The following is a 23,308-nucleotide window of genomic DNA, read 5'->3' as shown; positions in this document are numbered from 1 at the left end:
CCACTACAATTATTTGACAACTTTTACTATTTACTAAGATTTAGATTATTATTACAAAACATACTGTAACCAATTAAGCCTATTTTGTATGAACCATCTCCACCTACTATAAACATGAATGACCAGAGGGGGGATATCAAAAGCAGAGCCATGAATCCCCCACCACATATGGACGAAGAGAGTGTGACGTCACCCATTGGTTTCTACAGACAGTTTTGAAGCCACTATTTCAGCAAAAAATGACTGCGAGTGCAACCACAACCAGTGTGTTATAAGCTCTATTCACAGCAGCCATATTATCACTTCCTTCACAGGTGTTACCAATGATACTAATGAAGGCTCTGTTCCATTTAGTGTAGCACAGTGGTTTCCACGACCCCCATAACTCTGAGAGTGTACAAATGGAACCAAATGGATTTGGTTCCATTTGTACACTCTCAGAGTTACACACACTAGACCATACCCGTAGGGGAATATGAGCACCCAACGTGTGCAGTTTGGCTTATGCGCTGAGAACAGACAGTAACAGGGATCGAAAGTGAGTTTGTACTGTAGTGGAGTGGTTCGCAAACGTTTTTATGTCAAGGACCCCCAAATTGACACTTGTTAGCCCGCGGACCCCCATTTGAAAAGATATGCCAGGGACCCCCATAAGAGCTTTTTTTTTTACGGCTCTAGCAGTGAATCTCAACCATTTTAATTTCAAGGACCCCCAGTTTGACATGCATTAGGGCTATGGACCCCCATTTAATGGCATTTCTATGTCTTGGACCCCAAGTTATATAGTAAAGTCCACGGTACATGCTCCCGTCGCGAACACACACACACACACACACACAGAGATCGTCCAGCGCGTTTGTTTAGATCCAAGTGATTATCAATGATAGCGGCTACACCAGGCGCGCGGATCTCTCTCTCTCTCTCTCTCTCTCTCTCTCTCTCTCTCTCTCTCTCTCTCTCTCTCTCTCTCTCTCTCTCTCTCTCTCTCTCTCTCTCTCTCTCTCTCTCTCTCTCTCTCTCTCTCTCTCTCTCTCTCTCTCTCTCTCTCTCTCTCTCTCTCTCTCTCTCTCTCTCTCTCTCTCTCTCTCTCTCTCTCTCTCGCCGTGTATGCGTTGACACGCATATAGGCCGCGGACCCGTCCACCACACACACACACACACACAGAGAGAGAGAGACATCTGTAAGAATGTTTTCTGTGTAAACGTGCGTAAATGATGTCACCGTGTTTCTGTTGAGCAGTACACACATGTAAGGGGGCATGTAAGGGTCCCTGGACCCCAACTGTAGACCCACTGGTGTAACAGAGTGTTTCCAGTGGGCCAAAACATGCACAATATCAGCACCCTGACTCTGTTTGACCAGAATGGAACAGAGCCTTCATTAGTATCATTGGTAACACCTGTGAATGTCTTCATAATATGGCTGCTGTGAATAGAGCCTATTGGTGTGAAGGCGAGCGAGGGGTGGGTCTTCCCTCAGTAGAAGAACCAACCAAGCCCCGAAAGCATACCCTGCTTTATCATCAATTTTAAAATGAATGGGACCATAATTTACAAAAACGCATATCATGCTGTGTGAAAGAAAACTTGAAACGAAACTAGCGTTTGAAAACATAAGGTCTTTAAGAAAAGGTTTACTTAAGGTATTAAAACTTTAAGTGTAAAGTCGGGTCAAGTTGCCATTGACTTCAATTGAATAAAATCTCTTTTGCAGCCGGAGGAGGGAAATCAGCGCCATCTGCTGGGCGGGCCATTAATGCGAACTGCAGCATTTTCCTTATTTCCGCATTGGCTTCATTTTCGAGATAGAATCCTTGCCGCCTGGTGATCTTTATCTGTTGTAACTGTTTACTGTTGCACCTTCCTACACCTCTCTCACTTGTAAAGAGATTTTAATCTCACTAGGATTAAACCTGAAGCCACTTTGTGTGTCACACACACACTTGAAATGCTTCTCAACAAACAGGGTCTTATAACAGCCTGGATCCCATGTACCAGTCTGTGATGTCTGTCATCTCTAACAGTGGTTCTCAAACTTTTCAGGCCGCGAACCCCCCCCAAAAAAACATATTTGAACTGTGGACCCCCCCTGTAAACACTTATACTGTATGTTAGTTTGTTTACTGTTGAGTGAGAAAACAGTGTTGCAGATTAAGCAAATCATCTAGGGACCCCCCACCCAAAAATAATTTGGGGACCCACCTGGGGGGGTTGAGAACACCTGAACTATGACAGTAGTTCTAAAAAAAAAGGGGGGGTTCTTGAGGGGGTTCCAGGAGATCCCCAGCTACATCAGTTCATATAGCATCACAATCAGTTAACCTCAACCTTGTTTTACACTTACACACACATATATCAATATGTGTGTGTGTGTGTGTGTGTGTGTGTGTGTGTGTGTGTGTGTGTGTGTGTGTGTGTGTGTGTGTGTGTGTGTGTGTGTGTGTGTGTGTGTGTGTGTGTGTGTGTGTCAAAACCACCTGGGGAGTCATCAACCAGCTTCTAAATAGGAAGCTGGTTGATGTTCCAAGGCTTCAGCCACTCTTCCATTACAGTTTGTTGATGACAATAGAGTTTACTCTGACCCATCTGACATTGCATGTGTTTTAACAATTATTTTGTCAATATCGGTTCAGTTCTATCAGAGTCCTATGGCCGGGTGTCCATCTGAGTTTCTGACAGATTGCCATCCCTCTATTCAGAGCTTCAAGCCTCCTACTGAGAAGGAAATCATAGACATAATTATGTGTCTGAAAGATTCAGCTGCTGGTCATGATGAGGTCAAGTCTAATCTAATCATCAAAACTAGTCATGCAATTGTTAAGCCTTCTTTGACCCACATCTTCACCAAATCTTTAGAAACTGGAATCATACCCAATGACCTTAAAGTTGCTAAAGTAGTTCCGGTTTAGAAATCTGGAGACCGTAGTGTATTTAGCAACTACCGCCCCATTTCTGTTCTCCCATGTTTCTCATCGATTCTGGAGAAGTTGGTCTACAACAGAATGATGGAACATCTGCACTGCAGGAGTGTAACATTCTGTATGAACACCAATATGGATTTAGGAAAAAACATTCTACAGAAATGGCTATACTTCAATTGGTTGAAAAAAATCATACTGCATTAAAAAATAATGAATATGCTTTGGGAAGCAAAGTGTGTGTGTATGCAGTCAACAACACAAAACACAAAGCAGTATGAAAAGTATTTTACTTGCGTATTAAAGGCACATTTAGGAGTAAAGAGCTGCACAAGCTTTCTTTCTTTATATTGAACACACACAAAACAAATCCTGATATCTGAGAGAACAATGACAAAGTCGACTCTGGCATTTGTCGGACATAATTTTGAGCAACTATCCCTGAAGAATGGTATTTACCTAACTTTATGGTATAGGATGTGCAGCTGCCTGTAGCAGCCTCTGTGTTTCATTGGTGGGCCGTGGACAGTTCTAGAAACCCATCTACCAGTGACATCATCGTTGGGGATTCCAAGCTAATAGAAACTACAGCCTTTCTCTTCCTGGAAAGTTATCTGAAGTAGAAGCCATTGTACTTGAATCAATACAAAAAATGTGCTCCTCGGAGCACGTCTCCGCCAGTACTGTTCCTGATTAATCCTGTCTTACCTATTTATATTACGTATTGTCACTTGACCAATGTTAGCTTGGCTGATGGAAGCTCACTTCAAAAAATATATATGATTTTTTGAAGTGACACACCTATTTATAGGTTTCTATTTCGTCATGCGTCTCGCTAGCCAATCAAAGCACACCCTTTCAACATATTATCACGTGTCACGTGAAGCTTAACCAATGTTGGCGGACACACGGAAGGACGGAGACGAAAACATACTCTCCACCTCTGGCGGAGACAAAAAAAAGGTTTTGTTTGAAATGTTGTTGGAAATTAGCACTGATGATGTCATTGCAGGAAACCGATGATGACATTAGAGTAAGGTTTCTGAACTGTCCACAGCTCTCTTCTGAGACACAGAGAAATGGTGCCATCTTATAATGAGCATAAGTGAGGACCAATTATGTGATAGGTTGAAAATGGGTGAAGTGTGCCTTTAACAGGAACCACAGAGGTTGTCACTACGGTCTCAAATGCATTGACCACCTGACCAGGCAGGTAAAGGTCATACGTTTGAACTACAAAACATTGGGAGGAGATATAGGGAGTTTGACACAATATCCGTTCCTTAACAAAAAAGAAGACAGGCAGAGTGAGGGAGAGAGAATGAGAGCGCGCTCTGGGCAGAGAAAGAGCGTTAGAGACATTTGCATGTTTATGGACAAATATATCTCGTTTGTGAATAGTGAACAAAATCAAGTTGATCTCAGTCTCTAAAAACACAAAAAAAAAAGAACAAAGAAATAAACAATCCTGCAAAAAGTCACTTGCCCGTTAGGGCAACCAGAAAGTAAACTCCACTTGTATATATTTTTTCTACATGCCCTAGGCAATCAGACAACCGTTAGTGTCAACCCCTGTAACCAGGACAAATTCATTGCCTTCCAAATCAATGTGTGGAAGCCCATTTCTGCCTGGGAATGACATTCAAAAGGCCTGAATTGTGAGTTATTTTCCCTGCGATTGTGACTTCCAAGTTAAACAAAAACAAACAGAAATCTTATATAAAGAGTTGAAACCTTAGAATCCTCACAATTGCTCGAAAACCCCTCAGAAATCTGGGTCTGGGATATAAATTCATTAAAAAACAAAACAAAAATCTATCTGAGGTTTTAAACCTCAAATTTTTGAGACATAAAGTTATAACTGCAGAGAAAACTACCTCACACTTCAGGCCATTTTAACGTTATTCAGTGACGGAAAGGCGCTCGAGTACAAACGTTTGGCAAACAGACGTGCGACACCAAATACAAGAATAATATTGGTACTTTAAAATAAGTTAGAAGTGAGATATGCAATACAGCATGTTGTATGACACCAAGACATGTACGTTTTAAAAACACAGCTACAATTAACTGAGGAAGAGAATCCTTTAGTCTTCCATACACAATCAGCATTCATTAGCACAGAAAGTTACTTTATTTGACGGAAATATCGGCAAATTAATCATACAATATCTTACAGGCTGTGATACGCTGCAGTGCCGAGCGATTACTTTTTACTTGACTTGTCGAGTTGGTTTTTCAGAGTAATGGAATGGAACTTAAGATGGGGGGGGGGTAAATGTTATGAATGCACTGACAGCTTTCCAAACTAATTTATATATCGTCGCTGTCAGGCAGAAACCTTGTATCTCCATATTTCTTGTTTTTTTCATAGATTAATGCATTATGTTATGATTCATTGTATGACAGTGTCATGTAAAAGTAGCAAAAATGGCGGTAGTGAGCTTGTACTGTAGATTGTATTTTCTCTACTTCTGAAAAAGTTGCGAGGTTTCGCTATAATGACATGGCCAAAATAGAGGCCAGGTCTGTGGGTTTTTATAAATATTGAACCAAAGAAAAAAATATTAACAAAGGCTTGTGACTAAATGATACATTGAATCCATTGAAACACAGAATATAATTCTTTCCATTACCTTGGTTTTCACCCTGATACTATACTTCTGTCAGGTTAGACGCTGAAAGGCGAGTTACTGCCCTCTACAGTCAATAGTACACCCTGCGTGTAGATTCTAAGTAAGTCGACGAATACTACAAAATCTCACCCAGAGAGCTGTAAACTCAGCATGAACCAGATTTGAATATTTCTAATGATTGAACCAATCTTTACAATCAGTTTAGACAACTAAAAATGAAAACAAAATGTGTCATTTGGGTTCATCGCTCAGCACTGTTCAGGATATCACTGTTCTTTCTCCACCACCACACACAATCTAATCATATTTTAGATAAATTATCGAGTGATGTCTTTGTGCTTGCTCGGGCATTGGCAGGAATGAACTCAATTTTGGTGTCTGTTGGCATTTAATTGACCTCTTTAAATCCGACATCCCCATTTTGGGCATGTCGTTGGGCATGTTCCAAACATGTTCCAAGATTCTTCAAAAAATAGCCAATCTACAAGCTCACAATGCGAGGGTTTTAGATCTGCAATTCTTTGAAAAAACATTTGACACATTTAGATTTTTCTTATTTTAATAGGGCTTAAACATGGTTTAAGTTATACTTTTTTTGTTAAAATAAGTTTTAAATAGTTCTATATCCTGAGAGTAATCATTGCTACAGAGTGTTTGTTCAGTAACAGGGTTCTCCCCATCTCTCCAGCTCTTTAGTAAACAAAAAAACACATTTTCAGGTCAGGATACCACTTTTATCCAGTCACATACAGGATGAACAAGTGGAGTTGGTAGTGATGAATCTAACAAATGAGCAGACAAAAACAAAAAATGGAACACTATAAAACCGAAGCTTATAAATGATCTCTCCTGATTTTCCTATTCCTATTTTCTGTTTACAAAAGAGCTGGAGAGACGCGGAGTAACATTGCCCCCGTTACTGAACAAACACTCTATAGCAATGATTACCATCAGAAAATATAGAGCTATTCAACACTTACTTTAAAAAAAAATATCACTTACACCACCTTTAAGTGGTCAATTCACTTCAGGCCCCGGAGCCTGCATCGCTCTGCAGACACAAATTAAACACCTCGCGACAAAATGTGCATTTGGCTTTTCATCACGCTGACCGGGGGGCGATCCCGTCGAACGGCCGTCCCCTCCCTTCCCCGTTTCGATTCCGAACACACGGAAAGCCTCACTTGCGTCTCACAGGCTCCCCCTGGAGGTCAGCTGCTGCTTGTACATCCCCGCCAGCGCTGTGGCGGCGCTGTGTACCATCTGCTGGTGGCTCATGCCTGTCAGGGCGCGCTGCCAGTTGGCCCGGCTCACGTTGGGCAGGCTGCGTTCCAGGACCTCCCCCACCGTCACCTGCAGGCCCGACCAGCGCAGGCTGTAGTCGGCCGGCGTCATGGACTGAGCCTAAAACACGGAAATGTACTATGTGAAATAAATATTTTCACAATTTTTCCGAAATAGCGAAAGTAGCCGATCGGCAAGCTCACGATGTGCAATGTGCGAAGTATATAGGGCCGAAGAGGACCGATGGATCACATTAGCAGAAACAAAGCGACAGGATGCAAGTCATTTTCAATGGAAGCCATGAAGACATACAAACAGGTGTCTCCTTGGGATCCAAACGTACAACAAAGGTAAATTTTACTATTTCAAACATAGCCAAGACAGAAGATCTAAAAGCTTACAACCAGGTTATTATGAAGAATGCGTAGGCTAACCAAATTAATGAAAATAAAGTTAATCAATAATTAACAAATACCATAGTTTAAGCTAAATCATGTAAAAAATAAACTAAAGTCATTAGTCATCACTACAAGTGCAAGTCTCATCACAATTCATCTTAAATAAAAATAAAAAATATAATAAAACCATACATCTGTGAATGCTCATGTGATTCATGTGACCCTTACTTCAATCAGTGAAGTACAGTGCTGAATGACATATTGAGACAATATGACTTTCTACATTATTCTGTGAAATAAACAGGTTATATACGTATTACTGATAGTTATACTGTACTTGTACTAGGTCTATATTAAAATATAATCATCCTTACCCTTTTTAAGTTAAATTCATTATTTGGACTTACAATAATTGTTTTATTTGATGTCCTTCTGCACTGGTATTTGCCCTTTGTGCCCTCAAAAGTGTGACAACACCAAAGGCCAAGTGGCCATGACCCTAAAATAACAAAATTCCTGGCCTGCTTACAACGCATTGCAATGAATTGCGATGCGGGCCTATTATGTTATATTTGATAAACCATACAGATTGGTTAAAATAACCTTTTATATTCACTAAAGAAAGTCATGGATGGCAGCTTTAAAAGTCATAAAAGGTTCCCCTGTGAACAGTGTTAGTTGATGTGTACCTGTTGAACGTACCCCCCCCCCCCTCCCACCCCAGCTACAGCAGTGGTCTGTATGAACCTTTTACCTGTTGAATGTATTCCAGTGCTACAGGAGTGGCCTGTGTGAAGGTTTCAATGTAAACGCCCAGGCCCGGATCTTCCAAGACCAAACAGCCCATGTCAAACCACCTGTGTAGGAGGGAGACAGAACAACTTAGAATAGGCTCTATGCACAGCAGCCATATTATCACTTCCTTCACAGGTGTTACCAATGATACTAATGAAGGCTCTGTCCATTTAGTGTAGCACAGTGGTTTCCACGACCCCCATAACTCTGAGGGTGTACAAATGGAACCAAATGGACCCTTACGGGTCCATTTGGTTCCATTTGTACACCCTCAGAGTTACACACCTGTAAGGGGCCATTTGGAAGCCCACGAGGGTCCCTGGACCCCAACTGTAGACCCACTGGTGTAACAGAGTGTTTCCAGTGGGCCAACATGCACAATATTAGCACCCTGACTCTGTTTGACCAGAATGGAACAGAGCCTTCATTAGTATCATTGGTAACACCTGTGAATGTCTTCATAATATGGCTGCTGTGAATAGAGCCTATAGACGGATTTCCACGCGACGTCATCACAGAGCAGAATGCGCAATCTGCGCATGCTCGGGGGAAACGAATTGTTGCGCCGTTCACTCTGTTGTTATGTTCGGGAGTTAGATAGCCATAATTCTGGCTATTATAGGCATAATAGGCATAATGCTGCTATTATATACAAACAGATCCAACTTCCGACAAATCATTTTTATTGAGTAAACAAGGTATTACAAACTGCATAATTTAATCTACTTTCATTAAAGGGGAAATCCACCCATTTTCAATATTTAACTATGTCATTAATATAGCATAAAGGAGTTGTGTGGAAATAAGAAAAAAGGTCCCCCCTTTCTGTGTTGCCTTGAACTGGAGGATTGATTTTGGGTTTAACATTGCAAATTACAACATGATGAGTCATCATGTTGTAATTTGCAATGTTAAACCCAAAATCAATCTTTTGATTTTGGGTTTAACATTTTTTGGGGAACTTTTTTCTTATTTCCACACAACTCCTTTATGCTATATTAATGACATAGTTAAATATTGAAAATGGGTGGATTTCCCCTTTAAACCCGGTGAAGATCATGTCTTTTATGAATGGACATTTGACCAGAGCTGCTGCGGGTAATGGCGCCCTCTATAGGCTCCCCCCGGCTCTGCGCGGTCATATCCTCTCATGTTTACTAACAGGAAACCTGTCTATTGGACATACGCTTGGGAAACATTACTAGCAGGTCCGGGGACTCCCAGGGGTCCTTGAGGGGGTCCCAGAGTGTCTCCAGAGAAATGTTTTATGAGCGTTGTGAGCTTGTAAATCTGCTATTTTCCGATTATTCATTCTCTCATGGGGTTCCCTGGCACAAAATATTTTCAGATGAGGGTCTGCGGCCAAATGCATATCAATTTGAAGGCCCTTTTGATTGATTGATTGAATACTTTATTAATCAGAAATGTAAACAGCATGTGGTACAGTAAGACATTAAGGCTAAAAGGATAACACAAAAAAGTCCAGGGGACTTGTTTCCATTGTTTGAGATGAAAATATATACTGATACTGATATATTATATATAGTACACTAGCGCTTTTAACCCATTCAATCCGGGAACACATCGGTGTCATTTTAGATTTCTTTGGCTATTTAAAAATAGCAGATATACAAGCTCACCAAGCTTATAGATCTGCTATTTTAGAAACATGGTGTAAATTTGTGCAAATCTTTGAATATATATACATTTTTAACTCAAATCTTTGCTTCTGGGGGTCCCTGGAACAAAATATTTTGAGATGGAGGGGGGGGGGGGTCCACGGACAAATACATATCATTTTGGGGATCCTTGACATGCAAAAAGTTTGAGAACCACTGATATCATAGCAACAAAAGTGTTTTTCAAAAAAACTGTTAGGATTTAGAAAACATTTGTAGAAACCCCAGAATTCTAAAATTCCCCAGTTCGCTTAAAAATATATATATATTTAAAATGTGCACAAATCCCAATTTTTCGTGGTGCCGCGCTATGAGCTGGTATATCTGCTATTTTTGAATATCCCAAAGTATAAAATAATGGCTATAGCAAAAAATCTAAAATCACACGGTATGCGTTACCGGATTGAACGGGCTAATGGAAGCTGTGTGCGTTTCTGCTCACTTGTCGGGGAAGAGCTCGGCGATGAAGTTCTCCACAGACACCGCAGGCTGCTTGGCGTGTATGGCGTTGGTTCGCCGCAGGCTGTTGATGCGCTCCTGTGCTCCCTGTGGAGGAACGGGGCAACGGCGGGACAAGTTAACAAGACATATGAAAACATACTGTAGTTAAGATTTTTCAGGAGACCATTAAATTCCATTCACACACAACTTTCACAGACTAGAACAGCGGTTCCCAACCTGTTCTGGACTAGGGCCCAAAAAACATTTTGTTGCAGTGTTTTTTTCCGTAATTTAACGCCCTGCCTACTTGATCATACTCACACAAAAGTATCGTCGCACAAAAGTATCGTCAAACAAAAGTAGCGTCACACGTTTTCGAGCTTATGGCTCTGCTACCCCTGGGGGTCCCCGGACCCCACTTTGAGAACCAATGCTTTATGATGCTCTTCAATGCATCGATGGAGATAGATGTGTCCAATTTGAGATCTTTTTGTAGATGATTCCATGACCACGGTGGGAAACACAGGTAAGAAAATATAGTTTTCCTACTGTGAGGCCGTCACAGCACATGGTGTGTGTGTGATATGAATTGGGTGCTTCCCATAAACACGGTCTATTGTGTTGCTATGTATGGAATCTATAACACGGATTCCATAGTCACGGTTCTAGCTATCGCTGACAACATTGATCTGCTCTGTTTTCTTTCCCATATGAATGAATGGAGCTCTAACTTGAGAAACGGTGTTTACAGCATCTGCATGTTCACATTGGGTAGTCATGGCCGCCAGTTCCCACGTGATGTTGTGCGGGAGTCCTGACTGCTCCAGACGGTACTGATGAACTGCAAGCTTGCATAAATGTCTTCATACTAAGATATAAGTCTAAGCTGTACAGGCGTGGTGTGGTGTGGTGTATCCTCCAAAGAGGATGATACGATCTCCCACCTTGCAACAGCACGTACTACTATACATTGAACCTGGACCTGGGCCTCTCACTTTGGACTTTCACCTTCCTCCAGAATTATTTTTCCACAGATCAATGGAGTTCCGGTTCAAGTTGCAGCCACTAAACCTGTACAGCTCTCCGTAGTTCGAAAAAGGCTGAATGGTTCGTAGTGTCTTTGTGAATGAAGCTGCGCATGAGGTAGATTTATTTTTGGGAGGGGGGGTTAGTGCTGTAAATTGGGTTTATTAACAATAAGTACAACAGACAATGTCACATGAATCCATTAAGAGCGGGAAAGCCTCTGTGTCATTTTAGATTTTAGCGTTGGCTATTCAAAAACAGCAAATCTACAAGCTCATAGCGTGGCACTCTATGAGCTTGTAGATCTGCTAATTTAGAAAAATCTTGGAAATGTGTGCTAATCTTTGAATATATATATATTTTTATACATGTGTAACTCAAATCATTGCTTCTGGGGGGGGGGGGGGGTCCCTGAAACAAAATATTTTGAGATGGAGTTCCGCGGCCAAATGCATATCATATTGGGGGGTCCTTGACATGAAATAATTTGAGAACCACTGATATAGCAACATAGGTTTGGGAGAGACTCTGTCCGGTGAGGTCAGGGTTTGGACTTGACCACCGCCTCTAGCGCTTGGGCTACTCGTTCTGCCGTCATGTTGTCCAACGCAACACTCCTTTCTTTCCCAAAGTCATATCTAGCCCAGAGTTTGGCTTCGACTCCTGAACACTCCCTGATCAGGATGGGAAACTCCGGATTGGCTTTCTTCAACGTCACGTAGTGCTGTTCCACAAAGTCCCTGGCTCCCTGGCTGGCAGCGGTAGTCTGACACAAATGGAGACGGAGTTCTCTGAGGTTCTTGGCCAGGTTAGAGCCGATGCCCCTCACTATGGCGGCAGCCATGTTGGATGTTCGGTTCTCGTAGGGCTGACTCCCAAAGCGTTTACAGAAGGCACAGATTCTGATGACCCTGTTGGTTATAATAAGCTAGCCAGCAGTGCCGCTGGCATCATCACGATGAGGTCACGATGGGTGAGCCATGCCCAAATATGGAATAGGCTCTATGCACAGCAGCCATATTATCACTTCCTTCACAGGTGTTACCAATGATACTAATGAAGGCTCTGTTCCATTTAGTGTAGCACAGTGGTTTCCCAACTTTAGACCCACTGGTGTAACAGAGTGTTTCCAGTGAGTCAACATGCACAATATTAGCACCCTGACTCTGTTTGACCAGAATGGAACAGAGCCTTCATTAGTATCATTGGTAACACCTGTGAATGTCTTCATAATATGGCTGCTGTGAATAGAGCCTATTGTGGGTCAGTCGTGCCCAAATATGGAGGGGTACAAAAAAACAAATTGATAACACAAGCCTTTAATTGTTTTTGTATTGTAACAAACAACACTCTGAGTGCCTGAACAAGACCAGCATCAAAATCACTGATCAGTGCCAACAGGATCATCTATGCCAGGGGTCTTCCAACATTTTTCAGCCCAAGGACCCCTGAGCTGACAGAGAGATAAAGCAGAGACCCCCCCAACTACATATTGTATAACATTGTGTTTCATATTAAACTTTTTCATAGATTTCATATAGCTTCACAGACGTGTTTGACAGCACTACCACTGATCAGTGTATGTGGGATTCATGTTAATGTGTATTTTCACACATTTAATTAATGTGTGAGCTTGAACTGTCAAAAGTTTGTAAATTTGACCTTTCACTCTGTACTTGGTCAGTTCTTTTTTCCCCTCTACGCCAAACCTCTTTGCCGAAAATAGACGATCTACAAGCTCAAAACGCCTCACAGAGGCCAGGGCCGGAAATCTGGGAACGCATCTTTTAGATCGGCTATTTTCGGCTAAGGTTCCCCTCAGAATAGGGAGTTCAAGTGGTACTTTGTGTGATAGTTCCTATCACACAAAGATTTGGCCGTCCCCCTGTAGTAACTCTGAGGACCCCCTAGGGGTCCCGGACCCCCTGTTGAAGACCCCTGGTCTATGCTTATCCGATAGCAAAATAAATGTCCACCAACATCAATAAACAACTGGCATGTTGTTTTCACAGAACCCTGCCCTCAAAGAGCATTTGTCTCATTCACCTTAGAGTACCTCCCCATTCCTGTTTGAGCCCTCTGGAACCAGGCGGTTATAAATGAAACAACTGTCAACGGTGTCACTTGACTCCCAAAAGCAAGAAATGCTATAGTCCACACAGGGGAAGAGCATTCAATATCAAAGGTATTATTTCATGTAAGACCAACAACGTGATACTGTATACACTGTACATGCTTAAATGCCCCTGTGGTCTTGCATATATTGGGGAAAACTTGCAGAGCCCTCTCAGAACACAGACATACAGTAATATTACAAATCATGATCAAAAGACTCCTGTCGCTTTGCATTGCAGTACCTTCAAACACAGTGTTTTCTGAGAACTTCACCCCTAACTTATCCCCCTCTGAGTGAGCACCCATCATGACCATCTGAGCAGCCATCAGCTGGGTGAAGCTGAACCGAATTCAAAGCAGGGTCCGGGGGAACCCACACTACAAGGGGGTCCTTGAGGGGTTTCCAGAGTGTCCCCCTCGACAATCTTGTTTTGTAAATCTCACAGCACCATTTTTTTTCAGATGGGGGTCCGCGGCCAAATACATATCAATTTGGGGGTCCTTGACTTTGACATATTATTTTATTTGAGAACCACTGATATAGGCCTACACAAACCAAGGTTCCTAGGTGCCTTTAATGGAAGCTGTGTGCTCTCCAAACCCTGTATCTCCAAGGTTTGGAAATACAAGGTTTCCACTCGACAGCGATGATACTGCATATCGTTGCTGTCGGGCAGAAACCGCTTATCTCCATATTCTAACTTTTTGAGTTTTTTTGTAAATCAACGCCTTACTTGATCACACTACAGCGCCACGTGAAAGCATCAAAAGTAGCCGATCTACAAGCTCAAAACGCGGCGCGGCGCGAAGCGACGCGTTTCGAGCTTGTAGATCTGCTACTTTTGCCTACTTTTTTAAATTTGAATCCTGAAAAGTAACAGTTTTGGTCATATGAGGTTTCCACCTGACAGAGACGATATAAAACTACAGTCCAAACAAGTAGAGTAGAGGTCAGGTCACATACCTTGACACCGGCCGCGTAGCCCACAGGCTGGGGGGCAATGTTGGACACCCCGGGGTCTCCCGTCACCATCGCCATGCCAAACACTTCCTGGAACGCCGCCCTCACGGCGTCCACGACGGCCTCTTTGTCCGAGGTCACCACGATGTCCACGTCTCCACCGGACTCTGGAAAAACACGGTCACAATGTTATCCCGATTTAAACTTCCGTCGTGCCGAAAAAAGCCGTTCTATAAGCTCACAATGTGTGTCAATGGTCTGGAAACACAAGGCCGTACCCTCACAATATTATCCTGATTTATACTTTGTTTGCGATCTACAAGCTCACGACGCGTTGGGGTGTGATGCATTGTGAGCTTGTCGATCTAGTTTGAAGAAAATGTATACATTTTTAACAAACTGCTTAAACCCTCTATACTTAGTAAAATGGACGTGAGTTGCAACTGTACTAGACACGCTCTTTTGTTTTATAGATTGGCTGTTTTCGTCAAACGTCCCCCCGTCCCCCCCCCCAGAATAGGGATGCTGGGGTTCAAGTGGTTAAAATACACATGCTCTGAGAACGCACCGATTGGCTGCTGTGTTAACCACTTCAACCCTACATAGTTGACCGGAGTCCCTCAGAGCTCTACATATTAGTGGCTTTTCCGTTTTCTGTTATTGTGGGGGAAATCGAAAATAGCCGATCGACAAGCTCACAACGTTTTGCGACGCGTCGTGAGCTTGTCGATCGGCTATTTTCAGCAAAAGCTTTCCCCACAATACGGATGCCAGGGTTTAAGTGGTTAAAGTGGTCAAATGGATGAATGAACCATTTTCGAGTGGGCCCTGATCCAGAAAAGGCTGCGACGCCGCTGGCTTACAGGACTGACTTACTGATGTAGGGAGCCATGCCGGGGTCCAGTGTGGTGATCATGGACTCGACAGAGTGCTTGGTCTTGTCCAGGACAGTCTTCACCATGGGGTTACCTGCCACACCCTGCAAACACACACGATACACATGTGAGTGTGTGTGTGTGAATGTGGTGTGTGTGTGTGTGTGTGTGTGTGTGTGTGTGTGTGTGTGTGTGTGTGTGTGTGTGTGTGTGTGTGTGTGTGTGTGTGTGTGTGTGTGTGTGTGTGTGTGTGTGTGTGTGTGTGTGTGTATACAGTACAAAAACTCCCCATTGCAGTCAGAACTGCAGACTCACTCCCACTGTTCTCTGTAGCACTTGCCTATAGCACTTGACCTAATTATGACGCCCATGCAGAGTCAGACTTACCTTGGTCATTTGTTCTCATGTTTTTGTTACATAGGCTTGTTTTTCTAGACCACAATGTTAAACTTTAGATAGCAGGTTATTTAGACAGATTGTCTAACATCATGTGGTACCATAAGATCAGCCTTATGCAGCCTGCCGTGTTTTTAATCTGCTGTAGTTTTTAAACCCGAACTGGAAAAACAAACTTCAAAATCAGCATAGGGCTTCATCCCCATTTAAAGACCCCCTTTTCAGGAATCTGGACAAATACAATTACATCCATTCCCAGCCCAATCCTCACATGCTGTATACATCTAAATCGAAGTTGAGCTGAAGAATTGTGAGAACGACAATTATTGCTGGAAGAATTATTTTCTATCATGACAGCATGAATGGGCCTCATGCTAAGTGAGTGCTAATCAACTTTCAGGTAATCAACTGACGCAATACTTTTACCTTGATAAAGCCCCAGATTCCACCCCCTGTGCTGGGGTCTGCAGAGATCCTGGGGTCTTCTGGGTTCTCAGGGAAAGTGATGGGTGAGCTGTCTAAACCTCCAGACATCACTGGCTGCTGGGTCAACGGGTTGGACACCAAACCTGCTGGACAAGTGGACAATCCATAAGTAATACTGCTTGAAGGAGCATTTTCAACCATATCTTCATATGACCGGTCCTCACCAATTCTCATTTAAGGCTGGTGACAAAACCTCATCGAAGGCATTCTAAGCTAATAGAAACTACAGCCTTTCTCTTACTGGAAAGCATGCTGAAATAGAAGCCATTGTCCTTGTCCATAACACACTTTTTTATTACCGCTGATGATGTCATTGTGGTAGTTTCTGAACTGTCCACAGTCCTCTTCTGAGACACGGAGTGAGTAGAAAGAAATGGAGCCATCTTACAATGAGCATTAGTGAGGAGGACCAATTACGATATACATATAAGATATGGTTGAAAATGTGAGAAGTGCTCCTTTAAACCAGGGGTCTTCAACAGGGGGTCCTCAGATTTACAACAGGGGGGGGCGCCAACTCTTTGTGTGATAGGAACCTTTTTTTACAGTAACCACTTGAACCCTCGCATCCCTATTCTGAGGGGAACATGGGGCAAAAAATAGCCAATCTACAACGGCTATTTTTGGCGAAGAGGTTTGGTGTACTGTAGTGTACTGTAGTGTAGTGTACTGTACTGTACTGAGGGGGAAAAGAGCAGACATAAAAAGTGCAAGTTTTGAGGGTTTAAGTGTCTGACAACACACATTAACATGAATCCAACACCACGCTACACAATGATTAGATAGTGTGTCAAACAAGTCTATGAAGATATCTATGAAATCTATTGAAAAGTTTAATCTGCAACACAATTTTATACAATATGTGGTAGGGGGTCCCTGCTTCATCTCTCTCTCAGCTAAGGGGTCCTCCTTGGCCTGAAAAAACGTTGAAGACCCCTGCTTTAAAGCATGGGTTCCGAAACTTTTCAGCCCGCGACCCCAAAATAATGCGGCCATTGACTCGCGACCCCACCTAACCCTGGAGGTAATTTATGCACATAAACTTGCATGTTCGGTGTGCATTTGTAGTGTATTAAAATGGTAAAATGTACTATTTGTTATCATTTTTAGATTGTATTTCATCCATTCTGTTGAATAAAAAAAAATAATAATAATTCGGAACCCCTGCTTTAAAGTATCAGTGTAAACATTTGACCTTAAAAGACCTGTTTAGCCAAATGTCTGAACTCTGGACTGTGCCCTGGTCTGCAATCGGTTCAAAGCCCAATAATAAAGACTAGGTCTTTAGTTCATTCTTACCTGAGATTTGGGTGGGGCTGGCGATGGTGGGCATCAGCGGGCTCTGTGGCGTGCGGCCGGCGTGCCCTCTCGTGATGTCATACCCCGCGCTCATGGAGAAGGATTTGGGGGGCCCCGTCGGAGGGGCAGACGTGACGAGGCCGGAGGGCGGGGCCCCGACGGACGAGGCCACGTAGGGGGCGGAGAGGGAGAGGGCCGAAAAGGAGGCGTGTGGGCCCGTGTGGGGGCCGGCTGCAATGGACGGGGAGCCGAGGTGGGACGTGAGCGGGACGGTAGCGATGGACGGGGAGACGAGAGGCGCCAGAGGCTGGGCGCCGGGCATAGCGGGCGGGGAGGCCGCGAAGTGGCTGGGCGGGACAGGGCTGGAGAGAGCGGTGACGTTAGAGACAGCGGCGGCGGCGCTGGACAGGGGGCTGGAAAGATCTAGAACAGAGAAAAGGACGGATTCCGTCAATCAAGACTAGATCTACAACACAGTTAAAAAGGTAGGGTAAGGGATATTTTTTTGTTGAAATAAGTGTTAAATAACTCTAAGTTAAAACAGGAAATGCATTTTCAGGTGGGGATACCAATTTTATCCAATCAGGAGAGAGAACTCGCAGAGGACACAGATGAAACAAGTGCAATTGTAAGTGATGACACAAAGGAATGAGCAGACAAACATTGGAACTGGAACACAGTAAAATTGAAGCTGAGAAATGGGTACTCTCTCCTGATCGGCTGAAAATTGGCAACCCACCTGAACATTTATTTTCTGTTTTATTAAAGAGCTGTAGTGATGGGGAGACTCCTGTTACTGAACAAACGCTCTATTACAATGATTACTATCAGAATATAATGCTTTAACCTTTTAACTAAAAAAACTTGTGTTTTACCTTTAATGGAATGGACAATAATGGTTTACAAAAGTTAAAGAGTGTAACATCCACTTTTCAACAACACAAATCTTCTCTTATGGCACAAAATCTTTTCAGATGGGGGTCCGTGGCCAAATCAATGTGGGGGGTCCTTGACATGATAAATGTTTAAGAAGCACTGCTTTATCATACCCATAGCGAGCGGAGGAACGCTTCCAGTGGCGGCCAAATCAGGGGGTGGGGTCGGGGTGGTGGGTGGGGGGGTCTCAATTCCGCTCTCCTCCATCATGATGTCAGCCTTCTGTACCTGATTCATAGGACCATGGGTGATCAATCAGTCACCTTCCAATACATATCCCCTTATCAACCACCTCTACAATATATTATATTACCTTATCAATAGGCTCTATGCACAGCAGACATATTGTGAAGACATTTACAGGTGTTACCAATGATACTAATGAAGGCTCTGTTACATTCTGGTAAAATTAGTCAGGGTGCTGATATTGTGCATGTTGACTCACTGGAAACACTCTGCTACACCAGTGGGTCTAAAATTTGGGTCCAGGGAGGGACCCTCATGGTTCCAAATGGCCCCTTACAGGTGTGTAACTCTGAGAGTGTACAAATGGAACCAAATGGACCCATAAGGGTCCATTTGGTTCCATTTGTACACTCTCAGAGTAATAGGGGTTGTGGAAATTGAAAAATCTGAGAACCACTGTGCTACACTAAATGGAACAGAGCCTTCATTAGTATCATTGGTAACACCTGTGAAGGAAGTGATAATATGGCTGCTGTGCATAGAGCCTATTACCACTTCTGTATACTACTGTAACTGTATATCACCCGATGATCAATCACCACTCCAATATATATCACAACACTTGAGTCCCCCAGGGGTCTATATTAGGGCCCCTACTGATTTCTGCTCTACACAAAATATCTATGCCAAAATTAGCCAAACTACAAGCTAACAATGAACAACAAGCTTGTAGATCGGCTATTTTCGCCAAATGTTTGCCCCAGAACAGGGTTCTGCTAGGGTTCAAGTAATCTCTCAAGCACCACTGCCTTAAACATGTAATATAGTTATTAGTAGGAATAAAAACAGAAGCGCCGGGAGGAAGTGGTTTAAGAAAGGGGATGAGCCAGACCGAGTACTGTTTCTACACAAAAAAAGGGAGGTGGTGCCCCCAGACGCAAGAACAAAAAGGGGGGAAAATCAACCTTTTTTTCCCCCAGATTGGGTTTCAAGTGGTTAATGAGAATGAGAATCCTGAACAATGAGATAAATATTGGGACGTATTACTACTGTACAGCGTTTAATCACTTAAAACACCTGCATTAGCGCAATAAGAACTGAACATTTATCACAGACGTATTTACTAACTAAATTAATAAATGAATACAGACAAAACAAATAGAGTAATGTAGATTGTTTGCATTGGGTTTCTTTTCTAAATGTTGACAAAAGCGTATGAACGATCTACGGTAATTATGCTGTGTTCAGATTGTATCATATTATGTGTTTGCACACACCTTGTCGTCAGAACAGTTTATTTCCTGTCAGTTACCGATGTTCACAAACATTGTAACAGGAAATCAACTTGGACATATTTTCAATGTTTATGTCCTCATCAGTGCTACTATGAATCAGGGCTGCACGATATTAGGAAAACATGCGATAACATTGTTGAATATATGCTCTATGCACAGCAGCCATATTGTGGAGAAATTCACAGGTGTTGTCAATGCTACTAATGAAGGCTCCGTTCCATTCAGGTCAAACAGAGTCAGGGTGCTGATATTGTGCATGCTGTCTCACTGGAAACACTCTGAGGGACTTCCAAATGGCCCCTTGACGGGTGTGTAACTCTGAGAGTGTACAAATGGAACCAAATGGACCCGTAAGGGTCCATTTGGTTCCATTTGTACACTCTCAGAGTTATGGTGGTTGTGGAAATTAAGAAGTCTGACTGTGCTACACTAAATGGAACAGAGCCTTCATTAGTATCATTGGTAACACCTGTGAAGGAAGTGATAATGTGGCTTGCTGTGAATAGAGCCAATTGCGATGATGAAATCAAATGAATTGCGATAAGTAAACAAGTATATAGTTTGAATGCTTTCTGCCTTGGGTTGGCTGCCAAGATAGAAGCCTACTGTACACACACACTGGAAGATTCTTTTTTTTTACTGCAGTGGTTCTGCGGTCCAGGGACCCCCAGGGGTCCTTAAGGGGGGTTTCCATGGGGTCCCCAGCAATAGTAGTTAAAGGTAGGGTAAGTGATATTTTTTGGTTATAACAAAAAGTATTTTGTTAAAAGGTTAAAGCACTATATTCTGATAGTAATCATTGCTATTGGCTTAACATGAGTCTCCCCGTCTCTCCAGCTCTTTAATAAACAGAAAATACATTTTCCGGTAGGTGTCAAAATCTCAGCCAATCAGGAGAAAGTACCCATTTTAAGCTTAATTTTTATAGTGTTCCAGTTCCAATTTTGCCTGCTCATTTCTTTGTGTCATCACTTCCAATTTCACTTGTTTAATCTATATCCTGATTGAGTTCTCTATCCTGGTTGGATACAATTGGAAATGAAACTGAAACTGAAACGAAAATGTATTTTCTGTTTAATAAATAGGTGGAGAGACAAGGAGACTCCTGTTACTGAACAAACACTCCATAGCAATGAGTACTATCAGAATATAGAGCTATTTAACACTTATTTTAACCAAAGCAAATCACTTACCCTACCTTTAATACAGCATCACAATCATTTTAATCACAAGGCTTAGTAATAACAATCCATTTGATTTATACGAAAAAATGGCAGATCTACAAGCTCACATCATGTTAGTTTGTGTGGTGCTGCAAGCTTGTACATCTGCTATTTTAGATTTTTTTTTTTTGTAAAATCTTTAAAGTGTTGACTTGTTTGACTTTAACATACATCTTCTCTTCTGGGGGTCCCTGGCACAAAACATTTTCCGATGGGGGGGTCCGTGGCCAAATATATATCAATTTGGGGGTCCTTGGCATAAATCATTTTGAGAACTACTGGATTACTGTACATTTTCCACTATTAGTGAAAACATTGAACCTGCCTACAGCTGCTATTGACAATGAATATAAACCACCAACTCAGAAATACACTTTCTCACTGCTTCCCCTAAAACATTGTCTTCTAATCAAAAACAAAAACATCCTTTATACATGGATCGTTGAAATGAATAAAAACCTGAAACCAAGTTAAATAACTAGTAGGGCTCCGATTGATTGGCCAAATGTATTGATCTACAGAGTGTTGAATACATGGCATGTATATATATAGCACTTATTGCAGATCAAGATGTATTATGCAATATGTACTGTATATTGCGCATTGATATTGTGATGATATGATACGTATATTGTACAGCCCCACTATGAATGTAAATGTACTACATGTATTTCTGTGTGTAGTGTACACTACATCACACACACACACACACACACACACACACACAGCACACCCCCCCCACACACACACACAGTATGGTTAATCACATTTGCTCAGTATTAAATGTCTCTCTCTCACACACACACACACACACACACACACACACACACACACACACACACACACACACACACACACACACACACACACACACACACACACACACACACACACACACACACACACACACACACACACACACAATTGTAACAACAAGGTAACATCAGGAGAAGATGATAAACTGAGGAGAGACTGAACTTACCTTGCAGCTTGGAGATGGACGCCTTCCGATGACGTCACACAGTGCCACGTACCACCACGTCGCCGTGGCATGACGCAACGTGACGTCACTGTCGTATCCTTGTTTTTGTTTTGTTTTGAAGCGGTGGGATTTTATGACACCTAGTGGTGACTACTAGTGGTCACACCCAATATAGCAGATCTACAAGCTCACAATAAAATATTTACTTTAAAGGAAGGAAGCTCATATTCTTTCTCTCTACCTCTTCATTATGTTGGTTCAGACTGACAGCCCCTCAAGGTGAAATTAAAACCATATTTGCAGGGGTGGAAAAAGTAATCACATGTGTTACTTAAATAAAAGTATCAATACTGCAATGTAGAAATACTCTGTTAGGGCGCGCTCCCACCGCACTTTTATTTTACCTCTGGGGCAGAATCTGCCAATGCTTTGTCAATGCAAATGCGTGGATTCACGCAAGAGCAGATTTTTCCGCTTATCGCGCAGACCTTGCGTTTATCCGCTCTACACGAAGAAGCATAAAACTGCTGGAGGCAGGAGCCGATTTTCCCCCTCTGTCCAATCGGGTGAGTCGAAGGCGGACTGTCCCAAGACTCAGGAAGCAACATGGTGCTCTCAGTGGACCAACTGGTTGTAGCTGTTGCATCTCACCCAGTACTTTATAATTTGTGCACTTGGGGTTCGTACATCTACATACACATTCAGATTTAAAATATAAAGTGCTTACCCCATGGCCACGGATTTTACAATCATGTACGGGTCCTCAGAAGTACCCGTATCTTCCGTATTGTTCAATAAAAAGCATTTTAATCCGATTGGTGGCCATTTTCCCATAGAGTTATAATGTACCAACAGTGCAATAAACCTCTTAACCGCTAGGATCGCGCAGTTGAAAGCATACGGAGAAAATGACCACTGATTGGATTAAAATGCTTTTTATTGAACAATACGGAAGATACGGATACTTATGAGGGCCCGTACATGATTGTAACATCCGTGGCCATGGGGTAAGTACTTTATATTTTAAATCTGAATGTGTATGTAGATGTACGAACCCCAAGTGTGAAAGTGCAAAGGCATTCTTTTGTCTAGTGGCTAGTGTCTAGTGGCAGTGCGGGCTACGGGGACTGTCTTGAATGTGAGTGACAGGTGCGTCACAGCGTTTTTCTAGAATCCGCTGGCTGCAAAAAACTGTGGCCGCGCACTCAGCACTGTGCCTCGCCCAAAGACCATCCAATGTTTCATATTAACTTTTTTTCTTCTTTCAAGCAGACAAAGGCAAAAATGTACAGAATGGACACGAGTACAAGGCCACCATACCCACAGCCAGCTGTCCTGTTGCTAAGCACTACCAGTTTTGTGAGTAGTTGGGATGGT

The 23,308-nt window shown here is 42.6% G+C and overlaps 2 protein-coding genes across 3 annotated transcripts; both read right to left on the bottom strand.

The window, feature by feature from the left end:
• Positions 1-3,191: 3,191 nt before the first annotated feature.
• Positions 3,192-22,059, bottom strand: prrc1 (proline-rich coiled-coil 1). 2 transcript variants are annotated; one of them, XM_084047639.1, is made up of 9 exons: positions 21,932-22,059; positions 18,359-18,473; positions 17,310-17,732; positions 15,951-16,096; positions 15,130-15,232; positions 14,257-14,420; positions 10,153-10,256; positions 7,991-8,093; positions 3,192-6,958 (listed from the first exon to the last, which is right to left on the bottom strand). In XM_084047639.1, exons 2-9 carry the CDS (start codon positions 18,453-18,455, stop codon positions 6,746-6,748), a joined length of 1,353 nt encoding a protein of 450 aa, XP_083903765.1. In that variant the 5' UTR covers positions 18,456-18,473; positions 21,932-22,059; the 3' UTR covers positions 3,192-6,745. The 2 variants fall into 2 exon arrangements, with proteins under 2 accessions (XP_083903765.1, XP_083903766.1); XM_084047640.1 differs by having other exon boundaries at positions 15,951-16,093.
• On the bottom strand, positions 11,719-12,104 carry LOC311037591 (NADH dehydrogenase [ubiquinone] 1 alpha subcomplex subunit 2-like; the record flags this gene model as incomplete). Its single annotated transcript, XM_084046817.1, has 1 exon — positions 11,719-12,104. Exon 1 carries the CDS (start codon positions 12,019-12,021, stop codon positions 11,719-11,721), a length of 303 nt encoding a protein of 100 aa, XP_083902943.1. The 5' UTR covers positions 12,022-12,104.
• Positions 22,060-23,308: the final 1,249 nt, after the last annotated feature.

The sequence above is a fragment of the Gymnoscopelus microlampas genome, assembly GCF_963454915.1.
Source record: "Gymnoscopelus microlampas genome assembly, chromosome: 21".
Lineage (NCBI taxonomy): Eukaryota > Metazoa > Chordata > Actinopteri > Myctophiformes > Myctophidae > Gymnoscopelus > Gymnoscopelus microlampas.
The sequence above is the reverse complement of the archived record's forward strand: the minus strand, read 5'-3'. Positions and strand labels throughout refer to the sequence as shown.